This window comes from Parus major, chromosome 5 (assembly GCF_001522545.3).
Source record: "Parus major isolate Abel chromosome 5, Parus_major1.1, whole genome shotgun sequence".
NCBI classification, from domain to species: Eukaryota; Metazoa; Chordata; class Aves; order Passeriformes; family Paridae; genus Parus; species Parus major.
The window spans coordinates 26,324,527-26,345,901 of NC_031774.1; the positions used below are offsets into that span (position 1 = coordinate 26,324,527).

Genomic DNA, 21,375 nt, shown 5'->3' on the forward strand with positions numbered 1-21,375 from the left:
CAGCCATACACACCAGTCTTGCAGCTGTGCTGGGAGAGACCAGGTCCACAGCTTAAACCACTTTTCTTTGTGGCCAAGTACTAGGAGAAGAGCACTACGTGGTCTATTCTGAAAATATCTCCAAAGAAAGAGATGAATTTGGCATTTCTGCTTGTTGGGAACATTCAGAAGGCAAGTTTTGAGTCGGTCAAACTCTGGCTCACATGAGCCACACTTTACAGTCATCAAGGGCACAGTCAATCCCCTGTGGGCCCCCCAGCAGATGGGGCCAGCAGGGCCTAAGTGTGCCACGAGCTCTGTACTGCCCAAGCACACCCACCTTGCCAAGAGTGCTTGGCTGCAAGTGCACTGAGTGGCTTGGCTTCAAAAGACATGTGAAATGACTGCTGACTGTAGATACTCCTCCATGGTGCTTCTTGGTCAATGCTGCCTTTACTCATGATAAAGCTAGGAGAATACTTCTAAAGAAATAACAAATGAAAATGAAGTTGTCTAAATCCAGTGAACTAGCTAACTAAGAATGTAGTTTCTTATGTAGTTTCAGATACACTTGTTACCACTTCAATTTAAAAAAAGATGGTACCACAAATTAGAAGAAAAACTTGTTAAAAAAACAAAAAGGATCTGCAGAAAAATCTACTCAGGTGACTCCATCTGTTCTTCTAAAAGAAAAAAACTCTCTATTGTCATCCCACAGTGCAATCAGGTATGTCTTCATCGTTGTTTAATGCTTTTCACTAGAAATAGCCACATAAGGAGCTGGTAACTGATTACCCTGCAATATAGCACATTCAGTACCTCTTCAATACTTTTTTTACCAATGCCCACTTCTCATCTCATCTCATCTCATCTCATCTCATCTCATCTCATCTCATCTCATCTCATCTCATCTCATCTCATCTCATCTCATCTCATCTCATCATTTTATCTCATATCTCATCTCATCTCATCTCATCATTTCATCTCATATCTCATCTCACCTCACCTCATCTCACCATCCCCACTAACTACATATACCTTTTCTTACTGCTTTTACCTGTGCTTTCACAAAAAATGAGTATCCCCACAACGAAAATTTTATGTCTTTGAGCCCAGGTCTTCTGTTTGCTCTTAGATTCTCTGTTACTATCAGCCTACTTCGTTATAGGAAGATTCCAGAACTGAGAAGGGTTATGTCCACCAGGACCCAATCCAAAGCCAGAAACCAGCTGTAGCCACATATTCCAATCTAAAGTAATTTCTTAGTAAGAGACAAACCCCAAAGTTAGTAGGTATTTTAGTCTTACTGAAACCATGGAAAGAATTCCCACTGCCTCTTAAAAATAAATAAATATATAAGTTATACATGGCCTCCTAAGCAATGCAGTTGAGTTCCAACGTGAGAAGCCCATTTCAAGACCTAAGGCCAGGAACAAGCACTCATCAGACCAATACCTTTTTGTGCGTATGTCTGCAACTACTGACCCTGTTTGACTTCAAGGAATGAAAAGGCAAACTCCCATATTAAAAAGATTGAGAAAGTCCCATGACAAAATTAAACACAACAAAGCTTGTCAGGTATTTCTAAATCACAACATTGTTTTTTTGGCCTCAGAGTTTCCAATTCAATGTTGGCCACCAGCACCAAATAAGCTAAAATGGTTCTTTTACAACCCAAGAGTGAACAACAAGCACCACTAATCAGGAATTAAAAATAGCTATGTATTAATTTAAATAAATTTTTGCTAGCCAAACAGCATGTAAACTCAGCTCCACTAGTCTCTACAGAAGGTGTCATAAGCTTGACAAAACCAGTGTGAGCAATTTTTGGTAACTAACTCTTTGGGTGAGAGACTGTGGAGATAAGCTGGTCTTTTAAAAACTTCCCAAAGATTTTCTTCAAAACATACTTTTATAAAAGTTTATGTGCCAAGCTATCTGGAGTTGCTTTAATAATTTAATACCCAACAAGAAAGTGTCATCAGTTTCCTCCTTCTGCTCCTTCTGCTCCTTCTGCCCCTTCTTCCTCTTCTCCTTTAACAACTAAGGTACCTAGAAGAAAAAAAAAAGAGGAAAAGAAGAAGAGGAAGACATAGTTAAATTAATTATGATCTACCTGAAAGTTTCTGTCCTGCTGGAAAGAGTCAAAAGTTGTATTTCCTGCCTGTTTCTAACCAACGTGAACTTCTGCATACTGGTCTCAACTGGTCTTAACTAGAAAAACCTTCAACTGAAGAGCTCCTCTGTTGGATGTTTTTCCAACTTCCTGGGTAACAGGAAATAAAAAGGTACTAAATCATGGTCTGCAAAGATCAGCCTCACTTGGTCTTTGGGAGATACACCAAGTCAGTTCAACTGATAGTCAACAACCAATCGGCACATCACCCTTCTCTTGTGGGGCCCCTACTTTGTGCTGCCTTTTCCAGGACATATATCCCCAAGTTTTATGGTAGATGGTAAGACTAACCTTATACTACCAAGGGCACTTTTTTCCCACAATATGTGCCCTATTCTGTTTTTTTGTTTTACACTCAAAACTTTTCCTGCTACAACAGTAAATGGACCACTGCAGGCCATCCTTCCTAGCAGTGCAATTCTCTCATCAGGCTTCCACTTTTTAATAATTTTTTTTACTGCAGTTGATCTGGTTCTAGATATAATCTGGTAATAGATTTCTCATCCACCGCTCCCTGTAGTGAAGCTGCTTCCTCTTGTTGATATGCCTCTACTCTTCCCTTCCCTGCTGTTATTCTGACTCTGTTAGTGCTACCATTCCTGCTCTCCCCTTCACTGCTTTATTAACAGGGGATAATAGTGAACAGCTAACATCTCCATTGACAGGAATTAACATATTTAAAAATAAATTTCAAAATTATCTTATTTTTAGTCACTAAATGGTTGAATATCTATTCATACCAATGTCTTAAACAGGAGAGGATAACTCACAAATTGAGACTTACTGCAGTAATGGAAAGGGATATTCAGGCATTTAGGAAATTTGCATGCAGTTTTTGTCCTTGCATCAAAAGCAAACCAGAGCATATCCCTGTCTATCTCCATTCTCCCACATCACCTCTTTTGTTGGGAAAATTGTTATTCAGCTTAGCAGATGCAAGCCTTGTTAACTTATTTAATGCTAAATCTTTCCATTCCCTATTAGGTATTTGACAAAACTACTTGGGTAACTACAGAATAATGCCCAACTGTACATTGCAAGACCACTTGGATTTAGCACTCCAAAATCCATCAAACACCGTGGCCAGGATCTCAGTAACTATTTCTGAATAACTCTGAAGAGGAGGGAGGAATATTAATTTCATGAGCACACAAATGAATCTCTGAGGTTATGTTTAATTTCCCTGTGGTTGTTTTTATATTATGCTTTTAACTTACTCCAATTGCCTCATGCCCCAAACTCACCATCCAGCTTTTTCAGCTTGGGTACCCGTTTGGTTGCTTCTTCAATCCAGCTGTTCTGATCAGCAGCAAATTTCTCTTGTAGTGGATTTCCTACAAACACCAGCTCCTCTAGTACTGGCAGCTCTGCCAGTCTCACAAACTCTGCTGCAACCACAAAGGTGAAAACACCAACCAGATTGTGGGACATGGAAAGTACATCTGCACCACACATTCCTTTCACATTCAGTGCAAACACAAAGAGCATGGGCTGCAAGAGAGGGACTGCTTGGGCTCTAGCTGCTTTCAGGTTAAAGAACAGGGATGTGTTTTAAAAGAGGTTGGAGAAAGTTGATTCAAAGCTTGAACTTAACTGGACTTAGAAGTTAGATTCAATATTCTAACTATTTTTACTCTCTTGCATGAGTGGATGTTTAGGGATTTTGCATATGTCTGCAGGTTGGTCAGTTAGGATCAAAGCTCCAGGAGATACAGCACTGTTTTTCACTTGGTGACTTAACTCATGCATTCACCATTCTACAGAAGTCTCCATGGAGTAGAGATGCATGGCTTACCCCAGTCTTTCACCAAATTATTTGACATATAAAGAACCTTCAGTTTCTTCATTACACGGATACCCCTCAGTTTCTCAATTAAGTTGTATGAGATCCACAGCTCCTCTAAAGTTTCAGCAACTGCCTCCTGGAAAATGAGAGGACTACTCAGATAAGCAGAAATACATCTACCTTAGTATCCATACTCCTTCTTCACCTTCTACAGGTCACCTCATGTGAGAAAATATGAAGGTATATTGGTCCTCATTTCCTTTTAGGCAGCTCCCTAATTATTATGCATGGCAAGTGTTCATGGGAATTAAAAGCAAAATTATATAGGAGGATAGAAATCACTATATTAGAATAAAACAAGATGTAGGTGGCTGGAGTAGTTCTAAAGGCATAGGGGCAGAGGAGACAAATCTGCCTACTTGTGCACTGTGAACATATGTGAAGAGAATACAGTTTGACAAATGCTTTGAAAGGGATGTTATACAGCGTGAGAGCATTATTTATTCTGGTATATTCTGGTATGTTTGTATCTGCTGGCCAGAAATCACATTCATAACTCCCTCAGAAGAGAGTTTTTTTTAAACCAGTCATTATACATGAACTCTGCATTTCACACTTAAGAGATACGGCATCTCTGAAAGTGAGAACAGCTTTGAGGAGAAACAGTGTATCTTGAGAAAGAAAATAATTTATATATTCATTTTAAAAATACTGATCGAAAAAAGTATTCCTCTGGCCTGAATTCAAATGTAACAAAATTGATCCAATTTTTTTCTCAGCTGATTTTCCCCTACTAATTAGACTCAGTCCTGCCACCATCAACTCTAAAGCCATACTGCTCTAGGTGCCAGTTAACATAAAAAGGATTGACTCTCAGGAAGTATGTGTTTACAGGACTACCAATATTTGCATTAAAGAAGCATAGCCTAAGTATCTTCAGGTAGAAAATTCTGTGTGCAAAGGTCTGTAGGAATTATACTCATCCAAAGCCAGGAATTTAAATGGCTTTACAGATAGACAGCAGTTTTCAAATAGAAGTTCTGATCATCTTTATTAAAGACAACAAAATCTCTCTTTCAAAAATTCTTCTGTGTAGTAAATTAAGGTAGCAAAATTTCCAAACATTAAGAGCATTTCAACCAAAAAACTGAACGATTATCTGAAAATTCAGAAGCAATATGTAAGAGGGAGAACAGATGATAGCAAAAGGAGACTATAAAAAGTTAGTGCCTAACCTTTTATTCAATTAATTTTATTGAATTCAGAAAAGACTTGTATGAACACAGGGGAATTACCTCATATTCTATATTGTTACTGAAGAATTGATACTAAAAAGCACATACCAATCCATTCAAGTTCTTTATGTTATTTCTTCCCAAAGACAGTATCCTCAAATTTTCTGTAATAAATTTTTTTAAAGAATCTTGTTAATAAACAGGGTTTTTTTAAATAAGAAGATGCTGTAAGTCACATAGAATGCCATATTCTGCTTACAAACTGCACTCTCAACAGGCTGCCTTAAGAAAGAATGACCTAACAGAAACAAAATCTGATCTAAACAGATCAGCAGGAATTGATGCAGTGGAAAGCTGAGAAATACACTCCTGAATCCAAAGCTGTTCATGTGTAGGTTACCTAGTTGAAATTCAGTTTTGAAATACTGAACAAAAATTATTTCACCTTGCACCTGAACTCTAACTGCTGACTTCCTTCTTTTGATCTTACATAATTCATATCCCTTCTTCTTCAGGCAAAAGTGGTTCTGATCTTAAGACAGCAGATTTGGTTTCTATACTAGAGACAGCATATAAAGCTGCCTTAGAGATGCCTGATGAGAGACATTCAACCTAGCTCTAGTTTGTCTGGCTTTAGCATCAAATACTTGGTATAGACTGGATTTTTTGAATCTACTTTAATATAAATATTTAAGATGCTTTAAAGGCTTTTAATGTTTTATCCCACCCCACTAAAACATTTTATTGGCTTTACTTCTATGTATAACTGCCTAATTATTTTTTCTGATTATAGTTACTCAATTGAAGTATTACAGAACAATTATTTGGAAAGACTACTGGAATGTTTTTCCCTGACTAGTATTTCCAAATCTTTTGAAGTCTGAGCTTATTATGAAAAGATCTCTTGATCTTTTAGTCTGCTCTTTGACAGATCTCTTGGTGTACAGGTGGAAAGGATGAAATTCCAGCTTCCTTATCTATCTAGCTGGCATTTTAATAGGAACCAAAAAGCCTGGAAGCTCCACTTCAAAACCTGCAGCTCTTTGCGAGCCTCATGCCACAGTCAAAGTCTTAAGGACAGACCATTAAGACTTCTGTTCCAAAGTCAGTAACCCAAGAGTTTCAAAGACAGCTGTCCAAGAAAGAGAAACTCTACTTCTAGACAGGTGGCACATTCATTTATAAAGCATGAACAAAATGAAACCAAGTATATCCAATCCTCTGCAAAGTGGAATGACATTTTTCCATCCAGGTCTACAACACTCCAACCTCACTGCAACCAATAATGCAGTTGTTGATGCAGACTGTCTCCATCAGGAGCATGGAAAATGGTCATGACATCACTCTAGAACTGATTAGGTGTTGAATAGCACAGCAAGGCCCATGGGAAGGTACTGAAGTGCTTACTGGATGGAATGTTTTGATTGTTGCACTGATTGAGACAACTGTCAAGGCTAGTGCAGGAATACCTGCTGCAGTACACCACTGCTGCTCAGCATGCATTCCCAGTAAGACTGGTCATTTTAAAGGTCACTTGTAATGTTCTACAGGAGGGAATAAAAAAGGATAATAACAGGTATAAATAAAGCTGGACACACGTAACAAATGATGGCATATATCCTAACCAGGCAACTAGAAAACAAACAATGGACACAAAGGACAGCTGGCTTGTCACTTACTTAGGTTGTTCAAGTTGGCGATTCTATCAATGCAATTTGTAGACAGCGACAGTTTCCTTTAAAAGCAAGAATAGTCAATTCACAGTATATAAGGGATCACTACATTGGAAGAGTTCCATATCCCAACACCACTGCATTAGAGATAATTATATGTTCTTGTCTCATTAGACGGTAAATGAACGGAATGTGTAAACAGACTCAAAATATCCTCAAACCATTAAGATTTCTTCAACTTTATTTAGCTTCTGGGAAAGTACAGTAAGTTACTTACATGACATACTGGGTTATCTTTTGATGCCTAGCCTTATCAAATGTATGGATGTTTATTTCTGAAATTAATCTCTTTCTGAAAGTCTTGCTCAAATTGCCTCTTTTTTTCATGCATTTTGGAGTGGATCATAAATGTACCATTTAGCTGATAGACTCCAAACACAGATCTGTAATTATACACTGATAAACAGTATATGATTTTTCTGGGGACAAATATTAATACAGAATCTACCTTAACACCTTCTGGGTTAAGTTACAGGGGTCTTTGAATTAAAAAGGGCAACTGTGTGCAGGAAGAGCAGCTCAGTTACGAAAACAAAAGAGAAAGCTGCTGCTTTGAAGGCCACACTTAAACACAGCAAATAAATATTTGCAGTGGACAGCAGAAAAACTGTAACAAAGAGAGGGGAACATTTTGTTTCCAACATATTTTAAATTGAACTTACTCGCAGTTAACAAGAGCAGAGAGAGCGCCATCCATCTTTTCCACAGGAGGAACCTGTCCATACAGTTTCACTTCCTTTGCCTCTGAAGCCTTCTGGCCACTTTTCTCTTCCTAAAGAAAAGAAAAGGTGAGGAAGAGACTCACTGCTACATGCAACAACCAAAAACCACTATACTGAAAGAATTACTCTAAAAGTGATTACTGTAGTAATTCCAATATACTACTTGAAAGTAGTAATTCCAATATACTACTTGAAAGAGAAAGCATTCTGAGTACTTTTATCAAGATTCCTGCTGATGTAGCATAAAAAGGGTAAGGCTAGCTTATTTTCAAGATATCAGAATAACATATACATTACATATGCTGGCTTTTAAAAGTTGTGTAACACTTGAGCAATTTAATAAAGGAATCGTCTGCCATAAAGAATGAAGAATAGATGGAAGGTTAAAATTCTGAATTAAGGTATTTCCATGAAGACTGACATATAGAAACCTCAGCTAGTGCCAATCTACAGCAGAAGCAGATTTAAAAGTTCTGACAGCCAAGCCTCCTTCCCACTTCACCCACAAATTTCAGAACTCATGCCTGGCTCACAAAACAAACTGTCCACAGGTAAGTGTGTTTTGGGGGAGAAACTCAACAGATTCACAGCGTTAAGAATCTCAAAAAAAAAAAAATCATCTAATTAATCTAATTAGAAAGAGTGAGGGAAAATGTCACACTTAGAGAATACAGCAAAAGATTTCCTATTTACAACCTAGGTTGATAATTCAGAGCCTTGGAAAAATGGACGTAACTTCAGCATTCAGATTTATTAAAAAATATGGTCTATTAAAGCTTTCAAAATTCTGAAGTGATGGCAATTATTGACTAAACACTTGGAACAAGCACCCATTTAGAGAGTAGCAGCAGTTTTGACAGCTGCCTCCCTGACAGCACAAAGGGAGCATTTTGTCAGTTCACTCAGTTTCCAGTGCAAAGACTGGAGGTCCATTAACAAAGGAGAAATCTTGGCGCTTTCAAAACAAGGACTCTTGTTTTCTCCTCCATTTCATGCATCTACTGAAAAGAGAGATAGCTGAGTGTGCCCCAGTTTATACAGCTACTTTGTAATTAAATTAATCATATCCCATAAGTCTTTTAGTATCCAACAGCAGAACATCAGGTTTTGATAACATTATTTTTCCTCTTATGCACCCAAAATACTTCAGAAAACTTAATTTAATTTTAAAAAAATGATGTTGCCCTGTACACTTATTTATATTCCAGTTTCTGACCAAATTCAGTGTGACAGTATTTTTACTCAAAATTAGTGATTTAGCAAATGTCAGATGTTTTGCTAGAATATGGTGATAGATGTTCAAGCAAAGTAACTATATCAATGTGAAACTTCCATTTTCTTTTCTAAGAACAGTGCTGTATCTATTTGTATTTACACTCATTTTGTAATCTATTAACCTATTCCAACAAATGAAAATACGTTTTTCCTGAAAAACATGTAAGGCAGAAAGCTTCCAACTCATACTGGGCCAGCAGTGAGCATCTGCAGAAGAAATTCCATCCTGATTGCCAAGTACTTCTGTAAGCAGCTGCACAACCACAATATGCCACAGAGAAAGTATATGTAGAACAGACATGTTTTTCTAAGAACAGGTTACATGTTTGCCAAGTTGAAGCTGCTTTGATTTCCTGTTGCTTTGATTTAACTAACGTCACACTGACTGTAGGGCATAGGTAAACCCTTATGCCAGAGGGAAGAAAAACATTTGGAATGCAACACAACCCCAAATGCAGTAGTACAAGTCACATGGACCCAGATTAGGAAGAGTAAAAGGAAGATTTAGACTCACCCCCAATAACTTGAACAAAAAAGCAAATTCAGCACTTTATGCCTAAAGTTAATAGAAACTCACTGACACATACTGATTCTGTCTAAGAGACATATGACAGAGGAGCAAATGAAAAACAAATCTGTAATAGGAAACAGGGAGCTGAAATTCTGGAAGGCAGAAAGGGTGAGGGAGACAAAGCAAACTTTTAAAATAGGCAGTTCATACCTCTTCTAATGTTAATGTATGCAGGTTGTTGTATTCCAGTTCTTAATAGGAGAGCAAAAGTGAAGTTTGTGGGATATACCAACATAACTGGAAAATCCCTGAAATACTGAAGGTACTAAACAATGATAAAACTCAAAATGGAAGTAATCTTCAGTTATAGGCTAGTACCTTGAGCTTCTGGCTTTCAAGTGTACCTGCCCAGGCTATCACATCCAGATCTTTTAGAGACCAAAACATCCATAAATCCTTGCTCTAGCAGCTGGCCAGAATTAGCAGGGAAGTGTATGAACACCCAACAGCATATCTGCCTTCATCTAAAATTCAGAGACTACAGAAAGATTGTCACTGGTTTTAGTGGACAGTGAACCTGATCCTAGAGCATCCTTCATCATCGTTTGAAATTACATCAGCATCCTTGCCAACACACAGCTTTCTGCAAGACTAGGTCAGCCACCACCAGACAAATGAGTTTCTGTATTAACAGAGTACTTTAAGAAGAAAAAACTCAAGAAACTCATTCTGAGTCAAGCTTTTCACAATATGAGGGACCATAAGTTAAAAGACATGTAGAAGTTTCACTGAATTCAGTATGGCAAGAATTTCATACTTTATTCTGTGGGAAGGACTGCACTTAGGTGAAGTGAACAGAGCATAATTAAAACATAATACATCCCCAACTTGGAATCTCTTTGTGACTTCAGGCTAATGCATATTCAGCAGAACAAGGCAGGAGGGCAAAACAGAGTAATCTTTACCAGTTGTATCAATTTAACAGGAACATACAGAAAGTCCAACAGAATGTACTATACAACAACAACAGTAATCATCATTTTACTTTGTGAAACTTCTTAAAGCAGATGTTTCAAGTAGACATATTTCTTACAATGACTGAAAAACAAAATGAGCTGAATACAGTCAAACCCCATGCTGCTAGACACTGTTCTAGTAACTTACCCATCTGGCTAGAGCTTCTTTTATGGTCGTTGCTTTTGCCTAAAAGTGAAACAAACTTAGGTGAATATTAATCAAATTTTTTAAGTGGCTTGTTCACTGCAAATCTATTTCCTCTCCGTTCCCTATCCTCCTTGTTTGCCCCACTTCCACCACTTTCCTGTATTATCTTGGGTCAGCCAAGTCAAAGAAGTTTGAGCCCTGCAGTATCTGCAATTTTGTTTTCTAGGGTACTCTGCTGCATTTTCAGAAGCAAACAATGGGCTTAATAACAGGACATTATCTTCCTGATCTTACTCTCTGCCCCATGGCACACTGCTTATTAGCTTTTATGGTGAAATTCAATTCAAGGGCATAAAAAGTTACTGCGTTGAAAATTGCGGTCTAATGCTCTTAAACCATCACAGTTTCTATTGTGCATTAGCAACTTCCTGTCTGAAAGCAAGTCTGTGACCAGAAAATTATACAGCCTCCTAAAATTCACTGAAGAAAATGAGGTACATCTTGCCAAAACTCGAGAGCAATCTGGATTATATATATATATATATATTATATATATATTATATATGTTATATATAGTCTTTCCAATTGTTTTGCATTAAGTTACATACACCATGTGATATGAAAATGTATTATTCAGCTTGGGAAAACCTGACAGCTGCTTTTTAAGGCTTTTTGAGGACTGACCTACTGACCAACTTTCTATTGTCACTAACTCTTACTTTTCCACCTCACATCAGAGTCTTAGTGAAACTACATAAAGATATCCAAAACAGTAGTATGTAAACATCATGTTTAATGCTTCTCCAAATATTAAACATGTTTCAAGATGTCTTTTGGATTAAAAAGATTTCAGAGATAAATCTTTTACAAACAGTGATTAACAGCCATCTTTCTACAAATACAAGAGGGCTCTAGTTTTGACATCTCTGTTGCTCTTAAGTGTAGCAGGACGTGGATAAAAGCAGGCTTTCAGGTAATCAGCTATATAACCCCCCACACTGTAAAAGTTAAAAACAACAAACTTACTTCCCCCAAAAATCAGGCTGCCACCTCAGTCACAGAGCTTTAGTGCTGGGGACTACTCTGGATCACAGGAAACTCTGGTCCCAGCAGTAAAGGCAACAGCTGAGGCAGCTGCATATAAAAAATGGCCACAGGCACCGAGCCAGCAACACCAAGGAGCCTGAGCATGCATCTCAAACATTAACATGAACCTCTGTTTAGACATCTTCAGATGTTCCAGCTGTTTCTGCCCACTGACAGGGATTCATTTCAATCTGGTCTATACCAAGTGATAGCTAGCTCTAAGTCCCATTGGAGATGACATGCAAGCTTGAGCCACAGCAATAGCTCCCCAGTGTCTGCCAAAGATGAGCATCTGCATGACCTCTTCTGGTTCAGATCACATCCCTAAATTCCCACTACAACAACCACATTCATACCAATTAACAGCTAACAGTGTGCAGACAAAAACAGCCAGCTTCCAGTTCATCGGGGTTTCTTGGGCAGGAACTTTACTGCCTTTTTCATAATTATGGCAGCCAGTCACTACAGCACTTGGGTACGTGAACTCGGTCACTCATGTTAAAGACAGAAATGCAGTTATAAGACCAGTGCCTGCTGCTGTTTCAAAGTCATGCCTAGAAACAGTTTGGACTTTAAAGCTACTGATCCATGTGAGCACAAGGAGTAGCTTCTTCCCTGACCTCTGCGGACTTATCTCTGCCAATTTGTTGAAAACATGGACATCAGCACAGTGGGTTATCTGGAGAGCACATATTGGAAACTTCATTTTCTTTGAGGTGCACTTGAAATTTCTGTAGGTAAAGCATCATAAAGTATCTTCTGCCACAGGAGGTTACTTAAGGGATAACTTCCCCCAAGAAGCTGATCTGCAGGGTTCTTCTACCTGCCTATTGAACAATTTTCTAAAGTATTTAGACTAAAGAAAGTCACAATATTTAAAATATTCAAAGTGCCAAGTAACCAGCGGTCACCCTGAAGAGTCACCATCAACATGGCAGGAACAAGAAACAGAATCTCTGAAGGGGAAGCATAACCACACCGGTACTAGTAATAGTTGCAACAAAATATGTATTTCCACCCCGCAAAACATAGCAGTTGGACACACAGCATTTACAGAATATAGACCCCCTAGGAAAAAGCGAAACAGCGACACTTCGCCTTTATTTGCAGACATTTATTTGCATTTTAAATAGATGAAATCGGAATTGCACAGCAACAGATACCAAGCTAATCGCTGTAGTGATCGCCGATAATGCCGCCTTAAAACCACGTACTGACTGACGTTTGTGAGTCCCCCACTTTCCTCGCTTATCCCCGAAATTCCCTTTTCCCAAAGCACAGCAGCAGGCCACCGTGCCCCGCCTCAGCCGCCGCCCCGAGCCCCGCGCTGCCTCCCGCACGGCTCCGGCCGAGCCCGGGCTGCTCGGCGGGCCCGGCCCGCGGAGGGCTCCGCGCCGCCCCTCACCGCCACCGCCGGCCCGGGCAGCGCTCCGGCCCCCGGCGCCGCCCCGGCCGCAGGACTCACCATGGTGCCGTGGATACCGCGAACGCTCCGGTTGCTACGGGCGCGGGGAACGCCCCGCCCGGAACTCGCGTAGCGGCCCGCGGCGCCTTGTGGGACTGGCGGGGCTGGCCCGGGCCTTGTCCGAGCCCGGCGCGGGGCTCACGGCACACGCGGGGCGCTGGGGAAGCCCAGGGGCAGCTGCGAGCGTCCACCGCTGTGGCCGCTGCAGCTCATCCAGTCCCCCGGGCTCTCGTCTGAATGAAATGTGATGGGCGGTTGGCCTGGCAAAGGATTCCTGTAGCGGGTTCCCGGCTCCTACGTACAAGAGGAGCTACTGGAGAGGGGCCGGTGGAGAGCCACGAAGATGTTGAGGGGTCTGGAACCTCTCTTTTGTGAGGAGAGACTGCGGGACCTTGGCCTGTCTGGTCTATAGAAGGGGAGAGCTCACCCTAAGATACAAATACCTCAAAGGTGGGTGCCAAGAGGATGGTGCCAGACTCTTCAGGGTGCCCAGTGGCAGGACAAGTAGAAACGGCCTTAAGCTGAAACACGAGAAGTTCCACCTCAACATGAAGAACAACCTCTTTACATTGAGGGTGGCAGAGCACTGGAATAGGCTGCCCAAGGAGGCCGTGGAGTCTGCCTCTGGAGAGAGTCCAAATCCACCTGGACGCATTCCTGTGTAACTTGCTCTAGGTGATAGTGCTTTAGCAGGAGAATTGGACTAGGTGGTCTCCAGAGCTTTCTTCCAACCCTGACAATTAATTCTGTGAATGTAAACCAATATAAATAACATGCTGTAACTAAGGCCATAATCAGGCACTCAGTTTAATGTACACTTCAGCTACACATTCAGAGTGCCTGCAATGTGTCTTGGGTCCCCAGGTAGCATTGTAAATATACAAAATGCTAGTGCAAAAGTTGTCTGGTTTCAGCAGGTCCTTCTCATTCACAAAAAAAGCTCTTCACAGTAAAATTACACTGGTTTTATTTTTCCTTCTTTTAAAACAAAGTATCATTCACTTTTCCAAACAAATACGTAACATCAAATTCTTACACATGGTTGCTTTTTAATAAAGGATGTGTTTTACTTATCTTTCAAATTGCATATATCACAAAGTCTAACACTGAATTATTTTAAAAGCTTGTGCCTTAGAAATGAAGTCTGAGAACTCTTAATTTAGCTGTGTTTGTTTTTGTTTTTTTTTTATGTACAACTTAACATTTACTTCCTGAACCTCCAGACTGCAATCTTGCATAGCAATGCATGTGCTGAGGTAGGACTGCAGTGTGGAGATACAGGTATTGGCACTGGAAGAGTGACAGAACAGAGATAGCAAAGGTGCTACTCTTGCACAATTAATAACAGCTCCAACTACTGAAGAGACACAGGATGAGGCAGGAACCTTCACACAACAGACAACCCTTTCTCCTACAGCTGCCACTTGAAACGAGTTTGGCAAAAAAGGCAGGGTGACAGGTATGGGTGGCACCAAGGAGCACATCACAGCAGGCTCTGGTCCTGGACTTCTCGGGCTGCTCGTGTTAGCAGAGGGTGCAGGCAGCAGATATGCCTTGGAAAAAGCCTGTTCAGCAGGCGAGGGAGTTTAGAGACCAGGCATGAAGAAATCTTGTGTGGAGTTAGCAGGATGGAGCTTCTCTTGTAAAGAATGGATGGATGAATTGTTCAGTTGACGTTGATTGTGTGTGAAGAACATGTGATTAATCAAATTATAAGGAATAATAAGAGTTGCAGAAAGCTTTTGAGACTGAGAAGCAGCATGACAGTTAACTGGAGAGAGATCCCTGAGAGCAAAGCAAAACTGAGTACCACTAATGAGTTTTCTATCTTCCTGGACAGTTCTCAAACCGGTCTGACAAAATGACTTTGGAAGGAGAAATTTTGTTGATAGAGGCCCTCCTTAAACAGGCCTTCAGCACTGGCACCATTTCAGCTAGGTCCTCTTGGGAAATCAACTAATTTACGAAGAAGTTGTTTCTTTCTATCTGAATGGTGAAGGGAAAAAAGGCACTAGCCAAAAATGAACTTGGATGAAAAAAAAATAAAAAAATATCAGGCAGTCATGGAAAAGCTATCCTAGATTTAGCTTTGGGTGCTTTCTTTCGGAGAGCATTGTTAGTTTGGTATCATTCTGAGTTAATCATCACCATAAGGTGACAGCTTTTTACAGTCAGTTTAAATCTATGGGCTAGGTTTTCTGTCTCCCAACTCTGATTCCTCCCTAAGAACAGCTGTCTGCATCTGTTGACATCATTACTAAAGAGTTCCACAAGTAATTAATACCTAACTTAACGGCTGTATTTAGACATGCTCTAACCTATCCAACAGAATCTTAATACCCTGAGTGTCAAACACCAATCCAAGACATTACAGGGACAGGTACATCCCCAAGACAGTGCTAGTACTGCCATTCTCTTTGGATGACAAGGAAGAGTACTCATCATTTTCCCATTCAGCACATAGTTCTTTTTGGAAAGAAACAGACTGTGTCACCAGAAGACCACAATGGTAACTATATGAACCTCATTTCAAGTAGGTATCTCCAGCTTCATGTAAATGGAAAACATTTCTGAAGTGTATAACAGCTGTAAATATGAGAATTCTGGGGTAAGGTAGCTTAGGACTACCAGAGTCATTCTCTGAGCCGGAGTCATTCATGATTTGGCTATCTACATTTATCATCCATCATTGCCAAGGTGTGATCTTGTCTGTCACTGCTGAGGGTGCAGGCTACCTGTTAACATTCTCTGAGATATAAATACTGCAAGCAAGGAAGTATCTACTACTGTCTCCAGGTACTTGCTTCTTCATATCATGACCACTTTGAGCTGTCAAATTTGTACCATACTGCAGCCTGCTTGTTGTTTCACATCTCCTCTATTTACCTAGTTAAATTAACTTAGGCTGCTCCAAATAAATCCCTTTCTTTTTACATTTATACTTGTAACTAAGTAGTCATTTGGTTATTTTCGTATTTCAAGGCTTGTCTCAGTCAATCCCTTCAATTCACCAGTCATCACTGGTCATTTTGGTGGCTCAAGTTCAGTCCTTGCAAATCTGCAACAGCTTCCATGCGCTTAAGTGTTCATCCCAAATGCAAGTGCAGAAACTCCTGAATCTTTCCCCAGGAGTGTTCCTGTGCATGGGCATGTGCTTTGCTCTCTCCACCCCCCAGAACAGGCACCCCCAAAACACGATCCATAGCTACCCGACAAAATGGAGTAAAAGAAGGATCAATTCTGTGACCTGCTCCTGGATAACTGAGGAGTTTAAAGTTCTCTTTCCCATGCTGGCGTAGACGCCTGATTGCCAACTCAGCATATAAGGAGCTCTTCCAGATCCGATCACCTTCCCCTACCACTAAGAGAAAGTGACCTTCTGCTTTTTCAATGGGGATCGCACTAGAAGAAGTAGCAGGATTTGTTGGGTCATCCAGAGCTTCAAAAATGTCAAATATACCAGACTGAGAGACATTGACTTTCTTCATATCAAAACGCAGCCCAGGCAGAGTCATCTCACCATAATGGAGGTCTGCAACCGTGTTTGAACTACAGCCAGAGACGGAGACAGCAGCCACTACTTCTGGCAGGAAGGTGATCATGGAGAGTGCTAATTCTGCCCCCTTCCCAGTCCCAATCACTCCAACTCCTGGTCCTTTCACCTTCACATAAGATAGGGGGTGGAGAAGGGAGAGATAAATTAATAAAGGAAGCATACATTATAATGGGATTAGCCATTAATTGACTTTGGAGTTGTTTTATTAAAAAAAAAAAGTTAATTATTGATGTAACCTTCTGGAAAGTGACAGTCTGGACCCAGACTCCTCCTCCTGTTTACAGTCTTATTTTTCAGAGACTCCAAGGGATACCAAATCTCACAAAAAATGCAGACAAGCACAGGGCATGTCACCACTCAATCCTTACCAGTCCCTACTACATGTGTTAATGCAAATTTTTTCTCATTTTCCTAAAAAAGGTAACAGGAAATTCAAGCACAGTCTACTGTTTTGCATGTCTCAGGAAAATAAAGTAACCTCACACATTACATCTGAAGGATGAGATAAGTAGCATTTGTCTTGTCTTTTTCTAGCCTGGAAAGTAAAACTGAAATCAATATCCCACATCATCAAATTCATTCTTTCAACTACTATTGAGCAGTGTCATATCTCTTAAAACGAATTGCTTTCATCTAAGAAAAAAACCTAAACAAACCAAACATTTTTATCACCACTGGTCCTCTTTGGAGGATACTCCAGCATTCGCTATGCTACTGATCAGCAATCTTCTCGCTCCAGCATGAATTTAACAGACACTTTGAGCTGGAAGAAATTCACTCTCCCCAGTCATATGCTTAAGCAACTACTGGGCCTAAGCTTGCCCAGCAGAAACTGATACTCAAATATCAGTTTCAAAAATCACCACCACCATTTAGGCATAACTGCTAAATCCTCCCTAGTCCCAAGAGATCTCTCATTGCACTCACCTTTGGGTGACGCCGTAGGAATCTTGCTGCCTCCTCAAAGTACTCAAGTTTTAATTCTTTCATGAACCTAGGAAGATCTTCAAAGTCAAAATATGGCAGAGAAAGAGCAGCAAAACCATGGGTAGCCAGGAGACTGGATCTGAATTCAATCAAGCCTCCTTCATCACCATACATGTCAATCACTCCTGGAAAGGGACCATCCCCTATATTAAAGAGAAGGGATACAGAGAAGAAGTTATCAAACAGGACACAAAAAAACATCTGGAGAAGAGTGAACAACAAAATACAGAATGCTTGAGACATTTGCTATTAATAGTAATTATTTTTCCATTTGCACAGCAGAGATTTAAGAGAAGCAGTGTGGTATCCCACTTCAGCTGTTTCAGACTAAGAATCAGTCCAGGTCCTTACATTCCTGTAAAAATATGTGAAGTCACAGGTTTAGGTTTAAGAAAACGCACCAAACCAAACCAAAACCAACCAACCAAAAAAACCCCAACTGTTCTAAATGTATTTTTCCATGGTCTTAACCTCCTGCCCTCAGACCAATCATACACCAAGTCAGCTATTTTCCCACAGTCACATCTTAATTAGCAAAGTGCAAGCCTATGAGTAATGAGGCAAGAGCATTGAGCCCTTGAAGTAAATTCTACAAAACTTACGTAAACTCTGGAATAAACTGCACTGAGCAAAGCCCAACAAAGATAACCCATTGTTAAAATCAACTGGACTTGGTAGCTCTATCTCAACATCAGAACTGTAAGACTTGGCAGAACTGCTCCTGCAGTTGCGACAAGATGGAAGGCAGAACTGAGAGCTGGATGGGTGTGGTTGTGTGTGCAAGACTGATTACAGATACGTGTACATGTGCATACATGTGCACAATCTGTCTCACCGAACTACAGAAATAATCAGAACCACAATTTTAAACAGCTGTGCTTTTGCAGCCAAGCTCATGTTGTAATCAAGCCAGGAGACCTTAGGTTAAAAGGCTAAAGATGCTACTTGGTGGAGCTTTAAAGACCCCAAGCAAGCAAATTTTTTTCTTTTTTTTTTTTTTTTTTTCCCCTGGCCACCAGATGTCACATCTGATGTGCCCTGATCCAGCTCACTACAACCATCTCAGCACAAAGAGGACACGCTTGTTGTAAGAGTGTGTTAACTCTCTGACACTACCTGTACATGCTAAATAAAAGGTCTTTGGCATTTCAACACATTTGAGAAAAGGAAGTTTTGTATAAGACATGTTAAATGGTGGAAACCTCCTAAATTAAAGCATTAAGAAGTCAGAAATGGACTGAAACATGCTTTTGGGTTCTTACTTGTTCAGTTCTGATCTTTTCCTGATTGAAGTTCAATATTCTACTTGAGAGAAAATATGTTGGGATAAATTTATTATAATGTCATGATCAGCAGTAACCTTTAGTTAGCAGCAGCCAGCCTAGGTGGCAAGAAAATACATATTCACTCATCACTCCTACCTAGAAAGCTTTCTAGCAAGAACATGTAATAAGAACATAGTCATAAATTAATGTGCTTCTCTCTCATTAAGACTTTAACATGCACAAGGATCCTGGACTGCCTCTCTGAGTGCAAACACAATGCCCAAGTATATGGTTCCTGCAGAGCTCACTAAAAAGCAGGATAAAATGGGCTAGACAACTTTACCAATATTTAAAAACAAACAAATCATATCTGTAACTCTTATGCCTGTATTGAGAAACTGCTTTCATATTAAAATTACATCATAAGCCCACTCATGTCCTCTCACTTTTACGAAGAATGGCTCATATTTAAGATTCCTATTTTAAAAATTAAAATTTTTTTGTCCCTGGAACAAAGAAGGGTATGGTCATAATGTTGTAACTGGATGCTCCATCATGAGGGATGGCAATATCATTTAAGCAATGATTCCAGACCTTCCCACACTACTACAATGCCAGGTTTTCTAAAGGGGAAAATGCAGTTTCATCTTGCAGATCTCTGGATTCCCACTGAACTCTGCAGAAATCAATCTCATCCTCTAAGACAGGATAGATCAAAACAACGTCTCAGAGATGGAAAATCAGCATGCTGACTAAACATCTGAAATTCAAAGTTCAATCTCTGTTGTTTTTTTCCTCAGTGGACTTTGGATCTTTATCTAAATGGATAAAAAAAAATCATTGGTTTGGAATGAAAATACTTAATAACTGTAGTGATACTTACAGGAGTTGCTGAATCAAGTAGTTTTAAATGAGAGGTAATGCGGAGGGCAGTTGCAGTCCCACAACACTCAGGGAACTACAAGTTTAACTCGTAGCTCAAGTGTACAAACACAATCACTGGTGTAAGGTTTCATTTTCCAAAACCACTCACAGACCATCAGAATATCATACCTCATAATCGTAAGCAGAACAGGAAGAATTTGCTCATGAATCTATTTTGCTTTTATACCACAAAAGTAGTCCAACTACTAACTGTAGTAACTCTGTAGTAACAGAGGTGACATACAAGTATTTTCTAGAATCTCATCGGCTGCTCTGCTTCCTGGCTTGTGTTTCACAGGGAAGAAAAATACTTTTTTAATTCAGCCCTACTTAGGGTAAAATCCTTGGAACATTCAGCACAGGCTCACACAATGAAGCGCATCGGATTTTCTGGATGTTACATTCTGGTACTCCAGAGCAAACATAAAACCTCCTGAAAAACCACAGGCGAACACGGCAATGAAGTAAACTCTACAACCCGTGTTCTCCTTCGGCTCCGGCCCGTCCCGCAAGAGCCGCCTCCCCGTGCCAGCCCTGCTCGGTGCCGCCGAGAAGGACCTGGCGGGGCGGCCACGAGCGAGCCGGGCCCTGTCGCGACAAGCACTTGGGATATCTCCTTAGGAGTTGAGGGCCACCTGTCTGCAGGGCGCCGTTCGGCTGCTAGGGAATGCCGATTCCCCGGGTGATAGCCTCTGCAGGCGTTTATTTTATGAGACTTCCTTGCTCTGGTCAGAGAAGGCGGGGGGTCCCGCCGGCCTCGGGGCGAAGGTCTCGGGCCGGGGCACTCACCCGGCGGCAGGAAAAGGGAGCCCCTTACGACTCCTTCCTTCAGCCGGATCCTCCGCACGCCGGGGGCCATGAACCATCTCTGCACCTCGGCCTTGGCCACCACGGGCCCGGGCATGGCGCCGGGCGGGCTGTGGCCCTGGTGGACCAACACCTCCACCTTCATCGGGGCGTCGATGTTGAGGGGAACGAGCCGCTGGTACGGCCGCTCCATGGCGGCGGGGGCGAGGCTCCAAAAGAGCCCCATGGGCTCCACGCCGGTGTAGTCGCCACCGTGGGAGGCGTCCGTGCCCAGGTGCAGCTCCCCGCGGCCGTTCGCCCGGTAGTGCGCGCACGACTGGAAGAGGCAGCCGCGGTCATCGGCCACCACCGCCCGCAGGGTCACCGGCTGCCCCGGGCTCAGCCCCGCCACCCGCGTCTCTACCCGCTCGTCCGCCGGGCCGGCGGCGGGGGACACGGCCAGGCTGGCGGCCCGCCGGGCCGGAGAGGTGCGCAGCAGGGCCCGCGCCGGGGCGGCGGCGGCAGCCAGCGTTCTCCACATGGCTGCGACAGCGGCGGGTGCGCGGTGCGGCCGCGCCGTCCGCAATATCGGTACCGCGGCCGCCGCCCCCTCCAGGCGGCCCCAATGGAGAGCAGAGCCCCTCCCCGCCCCCTAGCTCCGGAAGGGAGCCAGCCCCGGCCGCTCCCGCCTCCCCCAAACCATCCAACGGACTGGAGCAGCGAGC

At 41.6% G+C, this 21,375-nt stretch overlaps 2 protein-coding genes across 2 annotated transcripts; both read right to left on the reverse strand.

The window, feature by feature from the left end:
* Positions 1 to 903: 903 nt before the first annotated feature.
* DNAL1 (dynein axonemal light chain 1) lies at positions 904 to 13,212 on the reverse strand. Its single transcript, XM_015629899.2, has 8 exons — positions 13,133 to 13,212; positions 10,582 to 10,620; positions 7,572 to 7,681; positions 6,856 to 6,911; positions 5,285 to 5,340; positions 3,951 to 4,077; positions 3,400 to 3,543; positions 904 to 2,031 (listed from the first exon to the last, which is right to left on the reverse strand). Exons 1-8 carry the CDS (start codon positions 13,133 to 13,135, stop codon positions 1,961 to 1,963), a joined length of 606 nt encoding a protein of 201 aa, XP_015485385.1. The 5' UTR covers positions 13,136 to 13,212; the 3' UTR covers positions 904 to 1,960.
* Positions 13,213 to 14,075: 863 nt separating this feature from the next.
* LOC107205488 (acyl-coenzyme A thioesterase 5-like) lies at positions 14,076 to 21,206 on the reverse strand. Its single transcript, XM_015629898.1, has 3 exons — positions 20,654 to 21,206; positions 17,616 to 17,818; positions 14,076 to 16,794 (listed from the first exon to the last, which is right to left on the reverse strand). Exons 1-3 carry the CDS (start codon positions 21,189 to 21,191, stop codon positions 16,219 to 16,221), a joined length of 1,317 nt encoding a protein of 438 aa, XP_015485384.1. The 5' UTR covers positions 21,192 to 21,206; the 3' UTR covers positions 14,076 to 16,218.
* Positions 21,207 to 21,375: the final 169 nt, after the last annotated feature.